The sequence below is a fragment of the Borostomias antarcticus genome, assembly GCF_949987555.1.
Source record: "Borostomias antarcticus genome assembly, chromosome: 22".
NCBI classification, from domain to species: domain Eukaryota; kingdom Metazoa; phylum Chordata; class Actinopteri; order Stomiiformes; family Stomiidae; genus Borostomias; species Borostomias antarcticus.
This window is the reverse complement of record NC_140255.1, coordinates 19,075,640-19,098,564: the sequence shown is the minus strand read 5'-3', so window position 1 is coordinate 19,098,564 and position 22,925 is coordinate 19,075,640. Positions and strand designations below refer to the sequence as shown.

At 44.2% G+C, this 22,925-nt stretch overlaps 1 protein-coding gene across 1 annotated transcript in view; it reads left to right on the top strand.

The window, feature by feature from the left end:
* LOC311323906 (uncharacterized protein) overlaps positions 1–22,506 on the top strand; it is a 571,429-nt gene extending 548,923 nt beyond the window's left edge. The window contains exons 5-17 of the mRNA XM_084456218.1: positions 6,704–6,895; positions 7,289–7,993; positions 8,391–9,095; positions 9,493–10,197; positions 10,966–11,640; positions 12,435–12,521; positions 12,747–12,934; positions 13,221–13,258; positions 13,358–13,572; positions 13,654–13,907; positions 15,901–16,044; positions 20,344–20,488; positions 20,963–22,506. Coding sequence (XP_084312344.1) covers positions 6,704–6,895; positions 7,289–7,993; positions 8,391–9,095; positions 9,493–10,197; positions 10,966–11,640; positions 12,435–12,521; positions 12,747–12,934; positions 13,221–13,258; positions 13,358–13,572; positions 13,654–13,907; positions 15,901–16,044; positions 20,344–20,488; positions 20,963–21,294 — 4,385 coding nt within the window. The 3' untranslated portion in view covers positions 21,295–22,506. The remainder of the gene's footprint in view (positions 1–6,703; positions 6,896–7,288; positions 7,994–8,390; positions 9,096–9,492; positions 10,198–10,965; positions 11,641–12,434; positions 12,522–12,746; positions 12,935–13,220; positions 13,259–13,357; positions 13,573–13,653; positions 13,908–15,900; positions 16,045–20,343; positions 20,489–20,962) is intronic.
* The last annotated feature ends 419 nt before the right edge of the window (positions 22,507–22,925 follow it).

The window sequence follows — 22,925 nt, the reverse complement described above, 5'->3', positions numbered from 1 at the left end:
GGGTAAGGCTTCCCCCGTTCCTGCTGTAATCTGCAGCCAGGACATCAGCGGGGGGGGAGATGATTCGCGGTGACTGAGCCCTTAGATTGCTAGCAAACAAAACATCTGGAATTCCTTTCCTGGTATCTTGTGAGCGTTCCACGCCGGGATGAAGTTTTGTAACCCAAACGTGCAACATTGTCTTGCAAATGAGGAGACACAGAACATTCATCATCAATGTCCAACAAACCATCACTGGTCATGTTGCATAGTGCGTGCTTGATGGGGTCATGTATCCGTGCGTTGATTTCAACCCACTTTCTTTCAGCAGCATGGTTCTGTCTGGACTGGCTCTGGATGTAAGGGGGCCTGTTAGTGTTGGTACGGTGAGCTTGAAGGTTGTCTCGCTGATATAAGCACAGATAGAATTCTCTACCGTGATCAACCCTCAGCTGATCGAATAAACCATATTTGAGGCAGATGTCTCTGTCATTCCGCTGTCACATTTGAGTTCCCCTCCCCTCCCTCCAGATGAAGCGAAAAACAGGAAATACTCCAGTTTTCTGACCTGCGTCAATATTTCAATTTTCTATTATCAAAGGAGCGTATGCAAAGATTGGAAAAACGAGTCCAAATAGTTAAATTTCTATGTAACATCAGGTATAGAATTTGCATATTATTCTTTTAAGTCACATCATTGATTTTGAAATTAAACTGATAAACGTTACACGGACCCATCTGCACGTCAATCCTCACAAGACCTTACCGTCATGCATGCAGGGAATATTAAATAATTTAAATGTATTCTGTTGTTCCCTATGTTGTGCCACAAAATTGACATTTTTCTGAACGTTTAAATCAATCAATCAATCAATCAATCACAAATGTGCAGAATGAGTGAATGAATCACCAGTCTCAGTACACGTTACAGTTAAAGGAATATTTCAAAGCAATACAAAAGTCAAATAAAACAGCTATATTAAACAGTCATTTTACACAGATGAAACAAAAAGAAAACAAATTAAAACAACAAAATAACATTAAAACCAGTAAACACGTGTTACACAGATGTTAAAAATAAGACAACCACATTAAAGTTCTAATGTCTAGGTTAGGCTGTCATGAGGAGAATAAAGAAACGTTTTCAGTCTTGATTTAAATATTTCAGCTGAACGTGCTTTTTTAATACTGTATGTAATTGAAGGTCCAGAGATAAGGTGCACGGAGGCAAATGCTCTGTGAACAACATATTTAGAGGAAAGACCAGGGGCCTCATTTATCAAAAAGCGTGTAAAACTGTTACTAAAAAAGTGGATACACACAAAATGGATACACACCAAAGGAATCCGTACACATAAAAAATGTATACCGTCTTCAGATTTACCAGACGTGTTGTACCACAGCCAAACATGTGTAAGCTGAGACAAATCGCCCCTTGATAAACCTGCCCTTCCCTACAACAGAGTGTATCTCACAGTCCGCCTCCAACAAGCCCAAACACAACTATATATGGTTGTAGCCCACCCACATTAAGCACACATTTAACTATGCAAATGAGCACATACAAGGATTTACACATATAAAACACTTGTGCAATGGAATGTGTGGAGAGAAAAAATGGAGAAGAAGTGATGGTACCCAAGAGGAGAAAGAAGAAAAACTTCCCGGAAGCTGAGTTCCAAACACTTGTTAGTAAAGTGCGAGCGAGGAAATCTTCCCTCTTTGCAAGGTATTCGCATGAGTTAAATAATAATAATATTAAGAATAATACATTATTATTATAATACGTTATTTGTATCACACTTTTCATTTGAATCCTGTATACTTTTCACCACCTCAGTATAATGGACCCTTTCCACAGCAGCAATTTGGACTTGTCATCGTAGGATAAACAACGGAATGGAATGGTTGTGACATCAAGTTATTAATGGGCCCATTCACTTTAGTGTGTCACCCTACTATGACAAGTCAAAATGGCTACTGTGAAAAGGGTCAGTTGACTGCTGTGTCGTCCAACCATGGATGTATTAATAATGCGTCCAGCCTACATGATGCTGCAGTATGAACTTGTAGTGCAAAGAGCAAACTGTTTTTGGATGATTTACTTAGGAACAATAGAAGAACCTGTAGAGAACAATAAACCAAACACAGTATGATGAACATAAAACCAACCGAATATGTAATCATGACTACATCACATCTAGGCATGGCTTGAAGCTCACTAACAAGACTAAACATGCGGAGTGGATGGCCGTCACCGCCGCTGTGAACGCCCTCAGTGCTACTCAGAGGACTCGGAACACCTGCTCCCTCCTGATCCTCCCTCCATCCCTGCCTGCGATGCCATTAGCAAGATCATCTAGTAGCCCTAGAACTGCAGGATCCATGTTGTGCCAATGTGCACATGGATCTGATCGCTGTATTTATATGCTTACAGCAATCACTGGCAGGTTTTCCTGATGACAGCTTTTTGACGATGTCATCATCAATTATTGGCATTTGCTGGCGTGCTCGTTGTGGTCCAATGTGGGAAGGGGTCATGAAGGACTGGGAATGGGCCTACATGAAGGACTGGGAATGGGCCTACATGAAGGACTGGGAATGGGCCTACATGAAGGACTGGGAATGGGCCTACATGGGGTATGTGTGGCAACAAGTTGGCTGCCGACATTGTGTCCATGACAGTAGTATGGCCCACTTTGTCAGGGGGTCGGTTACCGTTTTGGGCCTATCACAATTTCATGAATGGCATCACACAGGCCACAATGTTGTCACCGTGGGTCCTATTAATTCTCAACAGATGTAATTAGATCACATGGAGGGGTGTGTGCGTGGGCCTGTGTGTGATAATGAAGTTGATGATATGGATGATAATAATAGTCCATCACATTTATTGGCCACTTTTGATGGCTTCTCAAAGTCGCTTGAGGGGCCTACTGTCATGACATCACTGTGTGGTTCTACTGTAGCCTAAGGAGCCTAATCATGAGAAATTCAGTCCATTCCATGACAATATTTAGGCTATATTTTCTATTTGAACCGGTAATATTTAAAGGAGAGTTGAATAGGATGACAGCATCATGCATCACACAGTTTGGCCCGGGCGAGCAGGGTGAAACCTTATTCTTTTTTCCCTCTCTGCCTCACACATTGCAATTCACTGGCTCACCAACTGTGTCGCCAACTCCCCCTGTCCTCAAACCAGGCCAGGTCCAGCCTGGCTTATGTGTGTTGGCTGGCTTGTTTCTGTGCGGGACTGGTAGGACGGTAATGTCTGATAAATAAAGATAGGTCTTGTCACCTGGACACATCAGTTCCAATGCTTCCAATGCTAATCCAGCACAATAAGAGCGGGATAGCCAGTTAGCTCATGGGCTCACAACAACTAGCAGCAGCTTCCATAACATTAATGGTAGCGGTCAGTGGCTAAAGCAGTTACACTGATGATAACATAAAGTCATCCCCACTGGGAACCCCGGTCTCCTGGGTGGGAGTCCAATGCTCTGACCACTACTCTACTTGTGCAGTGGAGATCGGCGGGTGGGTTTTGGTGTCCTTCTTCCAGTCCCTAGTGTGGGTTGGGGTTAGAATATGGGTTGGGGTTGGGACAGGATCTGATCTATAAGGCAAGGGGTAAAGGTTGGAGTGAAAGGATGAACGTGTGGAGGTTTGGGGTATAGTCCCATAAAGTCATCCCCACCGGGTCTTGAACCCCAGTCTCCAGGGTGGGAGTCCAATGCTCTCACCACTACTCTACTTGTGCAGTGGAGATCGGCGGGTTGATTTTGGTGTCCTTGATTTTGGTGTGCTGGGACTACTGCCTCTTGTGGTGCCCACAGTTAAATGCAGGCCAACATTGTCCGCAGTAACGGAGGGAGGGAGGGAGTGATAACCGGAAAAGCATCAATACATTAAGCTAATTTCTCCATCACCACCTAAAGCTGTGCCAGTCAACAGTCAGTCTAATCACTGAAAATAAACCACATAGGCGTAGAGCGACTGGTGCATCACATCCTATACAAAAATTAATTACTATAGGAAGTGAAGTGTCCTACTCCTCTTGTAATGAGGACTGTCTGTCTATAATGCAGTAGCGTACCGTGGGGTCTTGCACAGGGTCTTCTCCGACATTGTTATTACTCCCAATGCAAATGCTGGGTTTTGAAGCCTCGGCGCTACCAATAAATAACTTATTTAGACGCGTTCTGTCCGAGTGAAATTATTTTTCCGAGGTAGTCTTCTTCTGTGGTGGTGGCGGTGCTTTGAAGCTTCAACCCAGCATTTGTTAAAATAGACCCTTTTGCTTGGGTAAGTGAAGTTTCATGTTTATCTGACACTTGTAGGCTAAATATGAGCGCCTCTCCTAACTAGGCCGACACCGATTTATTTTGACGGAAAAGTGAATGGACCAGCAAAGGACTGTTGTCTGGCATGAGCGAGCGGAATGCGACAACGGGACTGAGAAGGACTACATTTCAACCAGGCATTCCAGTGAAACCAGGTAGTCAAAATAACTTGGGCATATATAAAATGGGCACCGCAAACGCAGGCATTTCTGATGATTTCCTCAGTCCAGTCCGTACGCTTAATAATGACGATTTCGTCTGTCTTCCTCTGCTACTGTTTCAAGAATGCGCACGCATACTTGTGCTGACTAAGCTGTAAAAGGGTCTATAATTAACAAATATGACTCACGCTATGACCAAATATGACCAACAAATATGTCATGTCCACACCAAGGATTGAACTCCCAACCTTCGCGGTGATAAGCGGTGATAGGCAGCGCACTATCCACTCGGCCACCGCTGACCTGGGAATTCTGTGGAGTCTTTTTGTTTTGATGTTCTGGGACCACTGCCTCTTGTGGTAGCAGCAATAGAACTGCAGGTCAACAACACGACGGAAAGAGGAAGGGAGCGACAAATAGGATTCCCTCTTCTTGGTGTGTCGGCTTACAGCCAACACACAAAAACGTGTAAAACACGGTATACCATGTCTGAAGGATGTGTAATTTACACTATTTTTGTTGTGTGTACTTTACACATCTTTCCTTTGATTAATCCGAAAAATGATGTAAAACTGGGTGTACATTTTTTACACACCTTTTACACCATTTCCCCCCCATTTTGTGTGTAAACTACACTGATAAATGAGGCCCCTGGAGAGCAGCGTGGAGTGAGTGAAGAGGGTGTGCAGGTGTATATGGTGTAATTAGCTCAGATAGGTAAGGTGGTGCTGCTAGTCCATTCAACACTTTATGAGCTAAAAGAAGGACATTAAAATCTGATATCGCTCTTACTGCCAACCAGTGGAGGGAGGCCAGAACAGGTTTTATATCACATTTTCTAGTTTTTGTCAGATTTCTGGCTGCAGTATTCTGAGCAAGGTGAGGATTTCTAGTAGCACAACTTCTGTAGGTAGACCAGCATCACAATTTTAGCAATATTGCCAAGATGAAAAAATGCTGTCTTGGTAATGGCCTTGATATGAGACTGGAATGGTCAGACGAGAATCAAAAATTGATATTTTTATCATCTTAACATTAAAAACAAAAAAAGTTTGCATTAAATTACATGTGAATTCACAGTGCAGCATATGGTCCAAGTGGGCGTGACCTCTAGGGAAAAATGAAAATACCACAGCCTATTGTTCACATTCATTGTTCCCAATAAAGAAACACCAGCAGTGATTAGTGAGAAAAAACGTTTAATATACTTTATTGTTTATCCTGTCAAGCATTCAAACGTTTTTGACTAGAGCCTACATTCATACAAGGGGCAAATGCTTGAAGTCAGTGAACCAAGGCCTATATGAAGTTATGAAGAATTCCCCTTAGCAAAGTTTGCATTTCACAACCTTGTCATTATCTTTTCAAAGTAGCGCCATACTAGACTTCATTTTCTCTGCCAGTTTTACGATCGATTGCGACAATGATATGCAGAGTGCTTTTTTCTTAATATATATATCCCTGACAATTCATTTGAAAGATGCATTTGATTTTTAAGGGATTTTTTTCTTAATATCAGTGTTCCCAATTTCATGTTCACTAACTTCCTCATTCATTCACTCTCTTTCATTCTCTTTTCTCTCTCTCTCCCTCCCTCCCTCCCTCCCACTATCGCTCTTTCTCTCTCACAGGTGACCATCTCTCAGAGCTGAGGGTTGTGATGCTGGGAGCGGGAGGAGCAGGGAAGAGTTCATCAGGAAACACCATCCTGGGCAGAGAGGAGTTTGACCTGAGGACAGCTGCTCAGTGTGTGAAGAGACAGGGAGAAGTAGCAGGGAGGCAGGTCACTGTGGTCACATTGTTAGTCGCTTTGGATAAAAGCGTCTGCTAAATGACTGTAATGTAATGTAATGTAATGTAATGTCACTGTGGTCGACACTCCAGGATGGTGGACTAATTTCTCTATAGAGGAGACTACTGAGCTGGTTAAACAGGAGATAGTACGCAGTGTGTCTCTGTGTCCCCCAGGACCCCACACTCTCCTCCTGGTCATAGAGCTGGGTTACTCATTCACAGAGGAAGGAGTCAGTTCTGTAGAGGAACACCTGCAGCTTCTCAGTGACAGAGTCTGGAGTCACACTATAGTGCTGTTCACCCATGGGGACTATCTGGGAGACACAACCATTGAGCAGCACATTGAGACAGAAGGGAAGACCCTCCAGTGGCTTGTTGAGAAATGTGGGAACAGATATCATGTCCTCAACAATGAGAACAGAGGTGATGGCACTCAGGTCACTGAGCTGTTGGACAAGATGGAGGAGATGGTGGCAGGAAACAGAGGAGGCCACTATGAGATGGACAGAGAGAAACTGGAGAAGATAGAGGAGAAAAGGAGGGCAGAGGAAGAGAGAGCACAACAGAGGATGATGAAGGTGCAGGAACAGAGAGAGACTCTCAGATCACGAATGGGTGAGTTTACAGTATTTCAATATCTATCCAGAATCTTGGTGTTATTCAACAGTGTCAAATGCAGTATACTGGCTTTTCTGAGACAGGCTATAATACAATGGAACTTCAGTGCTAATATTGTATAACAATGTTGAATGTGTATAGTCCAGAAAACTGTCGATTCCCAAGAAGGAATACATTAATACGGACAGATGTCATTTCTTTCCACAACTAACATCAAAACTTGTTATGGATATTTCAGTCAACATCCCCTTAAAACTGGACATTGTCCACATCAGAGTAATAGTGTTCTCTTTCTTCTTCTCCTCTCTCTATTTCATTCTTGTTTCTTTTCTCTTTTTTCTTTCTTTCTCTCCGTCTCTCTCCCACTATATTTGTCTCTCTCTCTGACAGGTGACTCCCTCCATCTCTCAGAGCTGAGGGTTGTGATGCTGGGGGAGAGAGAAGCAGGGAAGAGTTCATCAGGAAACACCATCCTGGGCAGAGAGGAGTTTGACCTGAGGACAGCTGCTCAGTGTGTGAAGAGACAGGGAGAAGTAGCAGGGAGGCAGGTCACTGTGGTCGACACTCCAGGATGGTGGTGGAATCACCCTGTAGAGATGACTACTGAGCTGGTTAAACAGGAGATAGTACGCAGTGTGTCTCTGTGTCCCCCAGGACCCCACACTCTCCTCCTGGTCATACGGCTGGATCTCTCATTCACAGAGGAAGAGAGAAGATCAGTAGAGGAACACCTGCAGCTTCTCAGTGACAGAGTCTGGAGTCACACTATAGTGCTGTTCACCTGTGGGGACTGTCTGGGAGACACAACCATTGAGCAGCACATTGAGACAGAAGGGAAGACCCTCCAGTGGCTTGTTGAGAAATGTGGGAACAGGTATCATGTCCTCAACAATAAGAACAGAGATGATGGCACTCAGGTCACTGAGCTGTTGGACAAGATGGAGGAGATGGTGGCAGGAAACAGAGGAGACCACTATGAGATGGACAGAGAGAAACTGGAGAAGATAGAGGAGAAAAGGAGGGCAGAGGAAGAGAGAGCACAACAGAGGATGATGAAGGTGCAGGAACAGAGAGAGACTCTCAGATCACGAATGGGTGAGTTTACAGTATTTCAATATCTATCCAGAATCTTGGTGTTATTCAACAGTGTCAAATGCAGTATACTGGCTTTTCTGAGACAGGCTATAATACAATGGAACTTCAGTGCTAATATTTTATAACAATGTTGAATGTGTATAGTCCAGAAAACTGTTGATTCCCAAGAAGGAATACATTCATACGGACAGATGTCATTTCTTTCCACAACTAACATCAAAACTTGTTATGGATATTTCAGTCGACATCCCCTTAAAGCTGGACATTGTCCACATCAGAGTAATAGTGTTCTCTTTCTTCTTCTCCTCTCTCTATTTCATTCTTGTTTCTTTTCTCTTTTTTCTTTCTTTCTCTCCGTCTCTCTCTCCCCCACTATATTTGTCTCTCTCTCTGACAGGTGACTCCCTCCATCTCTCAGAGCTGAGGGTTGTGATGCTGGGGGGGAGAGGAGCAGGGAAGAGTTCATCAGGAAACACCATCCTGGGCAGAGAGGAGTTTGACCTGAGGAGAGCTGCTCAGTGTGTGAAGAGACAGGGAGAAGTAGCAGGGAGGCAGGTCACTGTGGTCGACACTCCAGGATGGTGGAAGAATCTCCCTGTAGAGGAGACTACTGAGCTGGTTAAACAGGAGATAGTACGCAGTGTGTCTCTGTGTCCCCCAGGACCCCACACTCTCCTCCTGGTCATAGACTTGGATTCCTCATTCACAGAGGAAGAGAGAAGATCAGTAGAGGAACACCTGCAGCTTCTCAGTGACAGAGTCTGGAGTCACACTATAGTGCTGTTCACCCGTGGGGACCGTCTGGGAGACACAACCATTGAGCAGCACATTGAGACAGAAGCGAAGACCCTCCAGTGGCTTGTTGAGAAATGTGGGAACAGGTATCATGTCCTCAACAATAAGAACAGAGATGATGGCACTCAGGTCACTGAGCTGTTGGACAAGATGGAGGAGATGGTGGCAGGAAACAGAGGAGGCCACTATGAGATGGACAGAGAGAAACTGGAGAAGATAGAGGAGAAAAGGAGGGCAGAGGAAGAGAGAGCACAACAGAGGCTGATGAAGGTGCAGGAACAGAGAGAGACTCTCAGATCACGAATGGGTGAGTTTACAGTATTTCAATATCTATCCAGAATCTTGGTGTTATTCAACAGTGTCAAATGCAGTATACTGGCTTTTCTGAGACAGGCTATAATACAATGGAACTTCAGTGCTAATATTATATAACAATGTTGAATGTGTATAGTCCAGAAAACTGTCGATTCCCAAGAAGGAATACATTCATACGGACAGATGTCATTTCTTTCCACAACTAACATCAAAACTTGTTATGGATATTTCAGTCGACATCCCCTTAAAACTGGACATTGTCCACATCAGAGTAATAGTGTTCTCTTTCTTCTTCTCCTCTCTATTTCATTCTTGTTTCTTTTCTCTTTTTTCTTTCTTTCTCTCTCCGTCTCTCTCTCTCCCACTATATTTGTCTCTCTCTCTGACAGGTGACTCCCTCCATCTCTCAGAGCTGAGGGTTGTGATTCTGGGAGGGAAAGGAGCAGGGAAGAGTTCATCAGGAAACACCATCCTGGGCAGAGAGGAGTTTGACCTGAGGACAGCTGCTCAGTGTGTGAAGAGACAGGGAGAAGTAGCAGGGAGGCAGGTCACTGTGGTCGACACTCCAGGATGGTGGTGGAATCTCCCTCTAGAGGAGACTACTGAGCTGGTTAAACAGGAGATAGTACGCAGTGTGTCTCTGTGTCCCCCAGGACCCCACACTCTCCTCCTGGTCATACAGCTGGGTTACTCATTCACAGAGGAAGAGAGAAGATCAGTAGAGGAACACCTGCAGCTTCTCAGTGACAGAGTCTGGAGTCACACTATAGTGCTGTTCACCTGGGGGGACCGTCTGGGAGACACAACCATTGAGCAGCACATTGAGACAGAAGGGAAGACCCTCCAGTGGCTTGTTGAGAAATGTGGGAACAGGTATCATGTCCTCAACAATAAGAACAGGGGAGATGGCACTCAGGTCACTGAGCTGTTGGACAAGATGGAGGAGATGGTGGCAGGAAACAGAGGAGGCCACTATGAGATGGACAGAGAGAAACTGGAGAAGATAGAACGATGGAGAAGAACAAAAGAAGAGGGGGTGAAACAGAGGAAGCTCAAGGTGATGAAGCAGAGGGAGATCCACAGAAACTTCATAGGTGAGTTCATTCTGCTCTGGATAGAAGTTTCAAAATGTTTTGCAGTGAAAGATAAGATTAGACAATGTTTATGGTCCCTCAAGTGCAAATGGTCTTGGACACTGCTTTGCTACAGTATACACATACTGTACATTATATCATGTCATGTGATCAGGAGTCGATGTTGATATGAAAGTTGAAGTTGATGTGAAACTACTGTCAAGAGTGGAAATTGTTAATAGAAGAAGGAGCTTTTAAGTAGTTATCATGTGTATGGACGATGATGGAATCTTGTCTCTTAACCTTGAGATAGCTTGATGTGCAGAGGGACAGAATAGATAGGTGTTGATGTAGGAGTGGGTGTTTGCCGGTGGTGCTGTAACAGTAGTCACATCCGCTCACCCAAACTCCAAGCTATTCATGAAAAATATAAATTTTGACAATGTGGGGGAGCACTAGATTATGCTCTTATGCTCTTAGTCACTTCTTTTAGAAAGGAGATGCACTTGTGAGTTCTGGCAAGTAGTAGTACATTGGCTTTTCCTACGTTAAATGCAATTATCGTTAGTCGGTTTGGATGAAAGCGTCTGCTAAACGACTAATGTAATGTTATATGTTATGGGTAACAAAAATATAGTTTGATACATGACTCTCTATTTCTTTCGTAGAGAGAGTGGAGCCTGCACACCGATATCACACTATATCGATATCACAGTATGATCCACATTTGACCCAGCACCTGCCGGCGATGTGCGTATAGTTACAAGTCTCTCTTTCTTTCACTCACAGGTGACCATCTCTCAGAGCTGAGGGTTGTGATGCTGGGAGCGGGAGGAGCAGGGAAGAGTTCATCAGGAAACACCATCCTGGGCAGAGAGGAGTTTGACCTGAGGACAGCTGCTCAGTGTGTGAAGAGACAGGGAGAAGTAGCAGGGAGGCAGGTCACTGTGGTCGACACTCCAGGATGGTGGATGAATCTCCCTGTAGAGGAGACTACTGAGCTGGTTAAACAGGAGATAGTACGCAGTGTGTCTCTGTGTCCCCCAGGACCCCACACTCTCCTCCTGGTCATACAGCTGGGTTACTCATTCACAGAGGAAGGAGTCAGTTCTGTAGAGGGACACCTGCAGCTTCTCAGTGACAGAGTCTGGAGTCACACTATAGTGCTGTTCACCGGGGGGGACTATCTGGGAGACACAACCATTGAGCAGCACATTGAGACAGAAGGGAAGACCCTCCAGTGGCTTGTTGAGAAATGTGGGAACAGGTATCATGTCCTCAACAATAAGAACAGAGGTGATGGCACTCAGGTCACTGAGCTGTTGGACAAGATGGATGAGATGGTGGCAGCAAACAGTGGAGATGTGTTTTACCCTGAGATCGATGGCGGGAGAGAAATGAACTGGATTGGTATCGACAAATTTCAGAAACAAGCACTCAGAAGCATGGATTTGCCTCCAGGCAGTGAGTATGGTCTGACAGTTTACTAAGAGTAGATCAGGTAGATATCTACAATAAAACAGTTAAACACACATCATTACAATATTTCATTTTTGTTTCTACAATGGAAAGTTTGGATACTTGATTCTGATTGGCTAGCAGCCAATCCGCATACAAATTAGTATTAATGCGCCGTCAATCTCATTGACGAGGCCATTGATAAAATCAAGCGGTAGGCTATGCTTTGCGTAGCAACCACTCGCAGCAACCTCGCCTTTTTCGTATCCTATTACAAAAACGCACTCATCAGTCCGACTCCAACACTTCCACACCCCTACCAGCAAAAACGAGTGCTCTGGAGAACTGTTTTAATAACTGCACCATAGCTGGAAATATTCAAATAAACGTGAACAACCCGAATTATGTCTTATGTGAACAAGGCCAACCCAAATAGGCGAGATAGCCTATGTTGTCTGGCAACCATTTAATTCAGAACTATAGCCTATCGCGGAAGATTTTGTAAATACTAAAATGATAAGAATGATCAGTAAATAAATGATTGAATGTTACTACTACCACTGAGTGTTTTTTGTGAATATATATATATGTAGTAACCGTTGTAGAAAAGCAATTGACCACTCGAGGCAGTGGGTTACACGGGATTTTACCACAGCTATCGCGTCGGGCCTAACAACGCCCCGCAGCTGTGGTCAAATCCCCTGGAACCCACTGCCTCTCGTGGTCATTGCTCAATTCTAGACCTTCCAATACATCACAACCTGTGAATCGCTCATCATTTGTGTTGTTGTGTTGTGCAGTGAGTGGAGAAAGCAGAGCTGAGACGGGCTGTGGTTCTGAGCAGACATCTGAGGCTGGATCTGTGTCTGGATCACTGAGACCTGAGAGTAAGACGTCAGAGTGTGTCTGGGGATCCTGAGGATCTCACTGTGGTTTCATCTGTCTCGCTATCTAGATATGAATGGACTGTACTGTACTGTATCTATCTCAATGATTCTTTAAATGTATTTATTCATGAAGACTGTCAGTTTTGTGGCCCATAGATGTTGTCCCTGTGCAGGAGGCTAACCACAGCCCAGTAGTGGGTCTGACCTGGTTGTGTTTCTCTACAGGGTGGGGAGGTGGCAGATCTGATGTCCTGTCTCAGGGAAGCTCTGGCTACGTCTCCCTGAGACCCAGACCAGCACCTGACCACAGATCAGAGAAAGAGACAAAGAGATTCAAAGAGACAAAGAGATCCCCACACATCAGATTAAACCCTAAACCTGCTCACAGCTGGACATCCACTCCACAGGGACCAGTATGTAGATTACCAGATTATATGCTCATGTAGAATGTTTTCATTTCTTATTCCAGATGCTTGGCTAGCGCTACATCAAAGAACATCATCAATCAATCCTGTAGATCTTTTTGAAGTTAATTAATTAATCAATTTGAAGTTAAGGGGAAATATTGGCTCTATGAAAGATGATGATTTTTCCCATTGGGACTGAAATACAGAACACCAGGATTCATACAAATGACACTAATTGGAGATTGTGGGGTCCAGTGTATTGTTGTTGGTGATTTTTGTCTCCTCTTTCCAGACCCCAACTATTGTGGTTCCTGAACTCTGCTCATACAGGTGACAGCTCTTTTCTGTGGTATCAGAGTTATTCTTAATCTTCACCTCCCTCTATTTGTATTGTGATAGTAATGATCACTTTTGTCCTGTGTCCCCCAGGCTCCAGTGTCCCCATGCTGGTCTGTTCCAGTGCAGTCTGACAGGTCTGGGCTTTCAGATGGAGGGAGAGGGGGAGGTGCTGTACAGCACTGACCAATGGGACGACGATCTCCTGACATCTACAGGCAAGACCCCTGCAGGACCCCTGTTCAGCATCGACTGTCCTCAGGGGTCAGTCTGTCAGCTGCACCTCCCCCACTGTGAGATTCTCACTGGTAAGTTTCACAACTCAATAATACTACGCTATACCCCAAGGACTCAGCTATACAACACAATGAAACGTTGCTATCTTCCAGGAGAGGGTCGTGGGTCCCTGTCTGTGGCCCATGTCAGTGGTGACAGTGTGGAGCTTTTACCACCCCTGAGGGTAACTGACACACATGTGGTGGTGAAGGTGACAGACCTGTCTCTCTGGGGCCTTGTGAGACGGTACATCCCCTTCAACACCATCAGGGGGCAGGTGTTGCCCTTCCTCGAATCCAGAAGCTCCCTACGTCCTATTCCAATTCTCAACCTGGTTGTAGTGCCAGCAAATGTCCTGATTGAAAAGGTACAGTCCCCAAGTCTTTGCACCACGTCCAAAACATGAATCTCATGTTGTTCGATGTTGTTTTTACCCCAGAGAGCTTGATCATGTCAAAATGTGTGAAAGACTATTGAACAAATAAATCTGGACGAAAATGTGTAGTTTGTGTTAAACTTCAGTCGTGTTGTTTATCAACATAAAATATGATATTTTGTGACCAGTTTTTTACTGATTTTTTTCAGGTGGTAGCAAACACGGCATATAGACTAATTTTGAGCAGGCACAATCAATACATACATAGTATACCTATACAGTAAAACCTCGAAGATCCGAACCCACCGGGAATGAAGGTCGTTCGGATCTCTGAAATGTTCGTAACTGAAGGTTTTCCCAAAATACACAAAATTTTGAAAATATAATATGTAATGTGTAGACACTCATGTTAAAAACAACCCTCTATTTGAATCGAAAAGGCACTTGCGTGCACTCAGATAACCATAGGCTACAAGCCCTTTTCCATTATTTTGAAGCAAATTAACTCCTATAGTAGGCTATTAGCCCCTCTCCTAGTCGCCTTCAGAAAAGGCATAACCTATTTAAATCACAAACAAATGTCCGATAATACAGCCTATAGGATAAACTATAGCCTATAGGATAAACAGCCTATCATTTTACTGTTACTTTTTCTGTCAGGATTTGATGCGCGTAGTTTGGTGCTCATTTCCTGTTTTGTCCCTGTTCGGTTGACCGAGTTGTTCAGATCTCTGAGGTTCGGATTTTTGAGGTTCTACTGGACAATATAATCTAAATGCATATACACTAGGTATATATACATAGCCTCTCAATTAAACACATACTCTCAACAACGTATAATAGTACCTGTTTGGGATACCCTTACTTTATAATCCTGTGATCACACAGCTGCCAAAACAAAAACAAAAGAACAAAAAACGCATTCAAAACCCTAGTACTTAACCCCTGGGTTCTCACTAATGTAAATACATTTTTCTCCTCTAAAATCGTACATTGGAAACACTGACCCAAAAGAAATGGACCCTGGGCACTCCCACATCACATGCATATGTTCCCATGGCTTTCTGAGGGCATAGGGACTATACAGTAGGGGACTCTGGGTAATCAGAATTTGGCAACATTCCCTATGAGATAAAAAATATCTTTGTAATTTTATACTTTGTTCATAGTGAATTAATTGGTGATTATGATTGCGAGAGGTTAATGGAATGTTACTCCATACTCCCTGCCGGTTTATACTTAAATCAAAATCTTTTAAATCGATGTTCCAAACAGTGACATTGCCAACCAGTCATATGCTGATGTTCTTTGGCAGTGTACTGTCTACTTAATGCAATACAATTAATATGGTATAGTTGTTTCTCTCTATTCCTACAGTACATCGTAAACAGTATTCGGATTAAGCTGCTATATACTTGAAGTTCATGTTTAGTTTTGGCAGCTAGTTAAAAGTGCAATCAATTTTATTTTACCAATAAATTCCCCGATATGGCTGCAACAGACTTGTTTACAAACGAAAGGCTTAAATGAATGGCTAGAGCCATATAAGGCTGCCATTGTACAGTAAATGAGAATACATTTGTTCTTAAATGTATATCATAGCAATTTTTTGAGTTTTGTACGTGCCATTTGCACAAGAGGACATTGAAGAAACAATAAAAACATTAAATATATCCATTTTGGAGAACTGGAATCTTAAATTTCAGTTCAATTTCACTTGGGTTTAAAATGCCCCTCATTCGTGACGAGCAAAGGCACGGGCCAGCTACTGACAACACAGGCAGAAATGCTGGAATAACAACTGACAGGTGACCGGTAGGGATGAGTCATTGAAGTAAAATGCTATTAGGATGCTATGGCTCAGTGAAACAATCTGATATCAGGTGGTTTTAATTCGTTTTGACAATATAAATAAAATCAATGTTTGCAGCTTTAATATTAGTCTGTTTCCCGTCCTTGATAATCATGTCTGGTCTTGTTTCAGGTGAAGGAGCAGCATAGAACAAGCAGTTATATGTCTGTCAGTCCTTATTGCACTCTCACTCGTTTGGAAACGTACAGTCTCTGCTTTGATGGGGTGGAGAGAGATGATATACAACCAAAAAAGGGAGAAAAGATACAACCAGAGGTAGACTCTCACACAACCCACATAATAATGATGTCAGTAGTAGATTATATATAACCAGAGGTACTCTTAACACAACCCACATAATAATGATGTTGTCAGTAGTAGATTATATATAACCAGAGGTACTCTTAACACAACCCACATAATAATTATGTTGCCAGTAGATTATAAATAATCAGAGGTAGATTCTAACATAACCCACATAATAATGATGTCACGTAGAAATGATGTCTCCCTGGTGAGACAGAGGAGGAGCAAGACCGGAGTCACCCCACAGTGTTCAGAACCTCCATGCCCCGTATGCCACATGAGCAAACCATCCGAACATCGCCCGGTCTTATGACCTGCCGCACACAAGAGGGCTGAGTGGCGCCAGTTTAATGAGGATGTTGATGCAGCTCTTGAAGCATCATCAAGGGGGGAAGTGGATCAGCAACTTCAGCTGATGTTTACCCTGATCAGCATCGGTGTGGAGAGATTTGTCATGACAACCGAATGCCAGCACGACTGTGAGGCCAAACCGGCGTGAGATCAAGATCACCGAGCTCAGGAAACAGCTGAGGTCTCTTAAGCAGCAATACCAGAAGGTGAGTGAGGAGGAGAAGCCAGCGCTCACAGAGCGGCCTCCCTGCAGAGGGCTTATTCCACTACCGGAACCCTCCACCCAATTTAACACCAAAGAGACCACTCTGGCCAAAGTCAGGGATATAGTCAGAGCATCACGGACCAGTGCAGCTCTAGGGCCAAGTGGAGTGCCATACAAAGTTTACAAACACTGCCCAAGCCTTTTGCAGAGGCTATGGAGACTCATCAGGGTAGTATGGTGGAGGGGGAAGGTAGCCAAGCAGTGGCGCCATGCTGAAGGTGTTTGGATACCGAAAGAGGAGAACGCAAGTGACATCACGCAGTTCCGCACCATTTCCCTGCTCAGTGTGGAAGGCAAAGTCTTTTTCAAGGTCCTTGCCAACCTGCTCACAGAGTACCTCTTGAGGAATTCCTACATCGACACTGCAGTGCCAAAGGGTGGTGTTCCAGGCATGCCAGGCTGCATAGAGCACACAGGAGTGGTCACCCAGTTGATCTGTGAGGCAAAGGAGAACTGAGGAGACATGTCAGTCCTGTGGCTTGACCTCGCCAATGCTTATGGATCTATTCCACACAAGCTGGTCACAACAACCTTGGCGGCATACCATGTACCAGAGAAGATCCAAGAGCTTATTCGGGACTACTACGGTAGTATGCTCGTCAAGGAGGCAGAGGTGGAATGTCAAGGCCCCCTGTCTCGATCTGGCATTTGCCAACCCCCGATTCGAGCTTTCATGGATGATCTAAAGGTCACATCTACATCAGTGACAGGATGCCTTTGGCTTCTCTGTGGACTGGTGAGGCTCATCACCTGGACGAGAATGACCTTCAAGCTGGCCAAATCCAGATCCCTGGTCCTGAGGAAAGGGAAGGTGGAGGACAAGCACCGCTTCTCTGTGGATGGAGCACTAATCTTGTCAGTGTCTGAGAAGCCGGTGAAAAGTCTGGGGAAGATCTTCGATGGAACCCTGACAGACACAGCGGCGGTCCAGTCAACTCGCAAAGATCTAAGAACCTGGCTATCGGCAATGGACAAGTAAACGCTCCCAGGGAAGTTCAATGCATAGATCTATCATCTAGCATGGGATCCTGCCAAGACTTCCTTGACCACTGCTAATATAAGAAGTCCCGATAACCACAGTGGAGTGCTTCAAGCGAAACATCAGCCAGTTCCTGCGCAGGTGGCTTGGCCTGCGAAAGAAGCTCCGCACTATTGCCCTTAATGGGCACAACAACAAGCTCCAGCTCCCCTTTACCGGCCTGGCAGAGGAGCTTAAGGTCACCAGAGCCAGGGAGGTACTACTCTACAGAGACTCCGCAGACACCAGTGTGTCTGCGGGCCTCACCGTGAAGACTGGGTGGAAGTGGCGGGCTTGTGAGGCAGTGGAACAAGCAGAAGTGAGGCTGAGCCATGGTGTCTTGGTGGGCTCTGTGGCAGTCAGACGAGCTGGGCTTGGTAGTATACAAGACCTTGCTACGACAAAGCTCAGGGGAGAGATAGACGGCAGCTGATCCAGGAAGAGATCCGGGCAGAGGTGGAGGAGCACCGCAGCAGGACGGTGGCCATGTGTCAGCAAGGAGCTTAGATGAACTGGGACCATGCATCTGCTCAGAAAATGACCTGGACTGACATTTGGAAATCGGAACCAGCAAGACTCAAACTTCTTATCCAGTCTGTGAATTGTGTTCTCCCGAGCCCATCCAACCTGCACAGTTGGGATCTTGCAGAAACCCCAGCATGCCCACTCTGTCTGGCAAGAGATTCTCTAGCGCACATCCTGAGCTGCTGCCCCAAAGCACTGGGAGGGGGAACATACACATGGCGCCATGACCAGGTGTTAAAGGCAGTAGCCGATACCATCTGCACTGGAATCCAGCAGAGCAAACATCAGCTCTCAGCAAGGCATAACTTGGCCTTTGTCAGGGCAGGAGAGAAGCCGGCTTGCTAGCCTCAGCCTGTGACTGGCAGCTGCTGGTGGACCTGGGTAGGCAGCTGAAGTTTCCGGAGCACATTGCTACAACTAGACTCAGGCCAGACCAAATCTTAACATCTGACTCCTCCAAGCAAGTGGTGCTGTTGGAACTCGCAGTCCCACTTGTACTTGGAACTTGTCAAGACCTGCAGAGGGAACGGGTAGGGGATTCCCAAGGAAGCCTCTACATCGAGCACTCAGGCTTCTTGGCGTCGGAGGATTGCAAGAGAGAAAATCCACCAACAACATCAGTGAAGCTGCAGAGAGAGAGCTTCCAGGTGGTTGTGGATCAAGAGGGGGGATCGATGGTGTAGCGCAGCTGGGTCGCCCAGATGAGGGTGTCTGATGATCAAAGACCCGAAACAACCGATGACCCTGGGTTCATCACTGATGATGTGTCCAAGCTGCACCATCTTATGCAGCTGGTGTTTCTTCAAACTAACATGATGCCATGTGAAGGGATGGATATTGATAAGATTTTAGCGATTCCGATTCCATTTTCGATTCTGCTTATCGATCCGATTCCTTGGCGATTCTCTTATCGTTTCACATTGGGGAAAAAGAGTACAAACAGGTTTATTAACATTAATTTTCTTTTATATATACTTTGAACATGCCAATTAGGCTACAGTGCTGTTTTTTTTAGGTGTATTCACCTTGAACTAAAAATAAAACTGACGATCTGTTTTTTCTATAGAAAAAGATAAATAAAACATGAATAATTATGTTGAATTTTAAATCCAATAGCAGTCTAACATGTTACTAGTAGAAATTACAACGCTCCTTCCATTTAAAAAGGGTATATGAGCTGAGCTGACAAAAATGAGCAGCCGCAACTGGCAACAAATACAATCAAGTGAAGTCCAAATGGAACTGAGTAGGTCTGCAACCATCAAACTGTATGGAGAATTAACAATTCTACTACTTCTACAAGAAGTAGCCTCTGACCCAGACCGACTAGCCTGACTGAACGGCATCATCTAAATTAAATGGAGATTATTCATATAGTGAAAGCTGGTTTACACAATTAAACAAATGGCACTAACACAATAGACAGGGACTCTGGAGGAGTTTACCTTCGACTACACGTTAGCTGTGCTGCTGTGGTCACTCCGGAGCGCATCAAAAACATGACATTCCTGCAAAGTTATCGCATGCTGTGTGGCCAAATGTTTTTGCATATTTGTACTATTTTCCCCCTTTGATGATATACGTTTTTTGCAAGCATTGCAAGTGGCCGTGTTGTCATCTTGTCGCGTGAAATGTAACCACACTTTCAAACGTTTATGCCTAGACGACGTTGCTGGCTTCTTCTATCGCGGTCTAATAAAACAAAACAAGGCATCGTGCATGCGCAGCAACGACAGGAATCAATAGCGGAATCGTTAAGGATTTTGGCCAACGATTCCAAAGAATCGATCCACTGGGAACCGGTTCTCAACAAGAACCGGTTTTCGATGCGCATCTCTAGCCATGTGCCACATTCAGTAATTACACCCATCAATCACACCTAGCTAATGAGTCAGCTTGTGAACTGTTGATTGACAGTAACACAATTTAGAACCAAGACCCCAAGGGGAATTCAAAACACTCTAGTCATTTATGATTGAAAACATTTTTTATTGTCTTAAAGGAATAGTTAGCCCATATAACAGTCACATTTTTCACTGGCCTAGACTTGTCCAAACCAGTCAGATTTCTGATTGATTCAGCTGTTAACAGCGCTTACTTGGTGTTTCAGCATACTGAGATATACTGGAGCTACGGTCCAAACTACCACCCCACCTTCCAGGTGTTACTGAGTTCTGACTCACAGGAAGTGAAGCTGAGGCTTCTGGAGAAAGATGGAGGAGAACAGGTGTGGGCAGCAGATATCCCACTACCAGGTACAGTACATCCTCACATATCCCACTACCAGGTACAGTACATCCTCACATATCCCACTACCAGGTACAGTACATCCTCACATATCCCACTACCAGGTACAGTACATCCTCACATATCCTACTGCCAGGTAAAGTACATCCTCACCATTTTCATGTTCACGCTTTCTGCTTCACTGGTGTCATTGATTGGCAGTAAGGTTCACCAATCCATTGCCAGAATCTGTCCCTTGTTGGAGAGTGAAGATGAAAACTTGCAGTGGAAACTTTCCAGGTGTTGATAAAAGGCACCTGACTCACTCCCCACTCTACTCATCTGTAATGTGGTTTAGCTGGAGAGACTCTAGACTCATGTGTAATGTGGTTTAGCTGATGAGAGCAGAGCAGTGATCAGCGGTCTCTCTCATCAACGCTGGTCTGACACAGCAAACATGGCTGGACTGAACACTGCTGAACACGTCTTGGTTTCCTCTACAGCACCAGGTGCCTCGTTGAAGGCTGGCAGGCAGACTGAGCACGTTCAGAGTGGCTCTGCAGAGGAGCAACTACGTTCTGCACGGAGGGAACTTGTGAATCGAGTGACCATGCCTGGTATGGATGGTCTGCTGGACGGACTTCTGGAGGAGGGGGTGATCAATGAGGAAGAGAGAGACTCAGTGAAGGTGGAGAAGGTGAGAGCAGAGAGAGCACGGGCCGTCATCGACATCGTCCGGGGAAAAGGTGCTCACGCATGTTCTTTGATGATGGACCTTCTGTATGAACTGGACCCCTGCTTACATTCAACACTTGGCTTCAATAAAACAGGCTGAGAATAGTAGTGACAACCAGGATGATTGACTCTGTGTAATGTTCCTGTCTCTCAGCCCTGTCTGTGGAAATGTTCCACAGGAAACTAAAAGGAAGGGGGAGTTTCAAGGAGATGGTTTATTATATTTTTCTATAAAGAACAAGTACTTTTCCATAAAGAGTGGATTATGACAAGACTCCTCTCTCTAAAGCCTCAGGAAATGCATATTAACTACAGTACTTACTTGTATTTCTTGATTTTATCACCGCAGGCTCAAAATTCACCTCTTCCAGAAGTACTACCATGATCCTCCCTCTTAAGCACCTATTGTATTTTTAGCTTGCTATTCTTACACTTTGCCCTCAGCACTAGATTATGCTCTTGGTCACTTGTTTTAGAAAGGAAATGCACTTGTGAGTTCTGGCAAGTAGTAGTACATTGGCTTTTCCTATATTAAATACATTATGGCTTTTCCTATGTTAAATACATTATTGTAAGTCGCTTTGGATAAAAACATCAGCTAAATGACTAATGTGATCTCATGAAATACATGTATTTTAAATGTCAATATTTTTACATACTTTTTTCTTTATTTTTCTACAGTTGCTCTAGAAAACGATTTTCTTTTTCATGAGTGATGAGAGATGGGGAATACCATACTGCTAGATTCTGATCCACATGGTTTGATCAAGGGGTGGGGAAGGCTGCTAGATTCTGATCCACATGGTTTGATCAAGGGGTGGGGAAGGCTGCAGAGTTAATCTATAAATTATATTATGGCTGTGGCCAATCCATGACATCACACAATTGTTTAGACTATAACATGAAAACAACAATGTAATACAACTAATCACTGTCACTTCTGGTTGTGATCATGGTCTGTAGTCTTTGCTGTAGTAGGCCATCATGTAAAAAGCCTAAAAAGCTGATGCTGTACTGAATACTATATGCCGTCTATAATGTTGATAGTGTTGTAAACACTTTAATACAAATGGTCAAATGATCGATTGATAATCACATGGCCATGACTACTGTACACTTAAAACCCAGGTTTTGCTGCATTGAGATCAAACCTGAAGAAGCAGATGTGAAACATGTTTGCTCCATGATGCTACCTTGCTAATAAATAAATAAAAATCTAAAGTAAAAGTCAGTCTGAAGAAAACGTATTGTGACACCTGTGGGAATATTTGCCTATTCATCCAGAGGGGCATTTGTGAGGTCAGACACTGATGTTGGATGAGAGAGCCTAGCTCACAATCTCCGTTCTTGATAATTACTGTATGCTGTGTATGACTTTGATATTGTTTTGTAAGCCGACTTTGATACAAATAGTCAAACATCGATTGATAATCACATGACCATGATTGATTACCAACACAGCTGTTTTCTATTGCTGCATCGAGATCAAACCTGAAGAAGCAGATGTGTTTACTCCATGATAACTTGTTCATTATAATTGCTCTCTGAAAACTGTTTAGTGTGTGGACAATACATTATTATTTATGGATGTGTGTTTCTGCAAACACCAGCACCTTAAGATCAACAGATTAATCTGAATCATTAAATCAACAATGAAACAGCAGTGGAAGAGTTGGGGGGGCCAAGCCTGGGGGGTCCATGGGGGATTTGATTTGATTGAATTAGGCTATT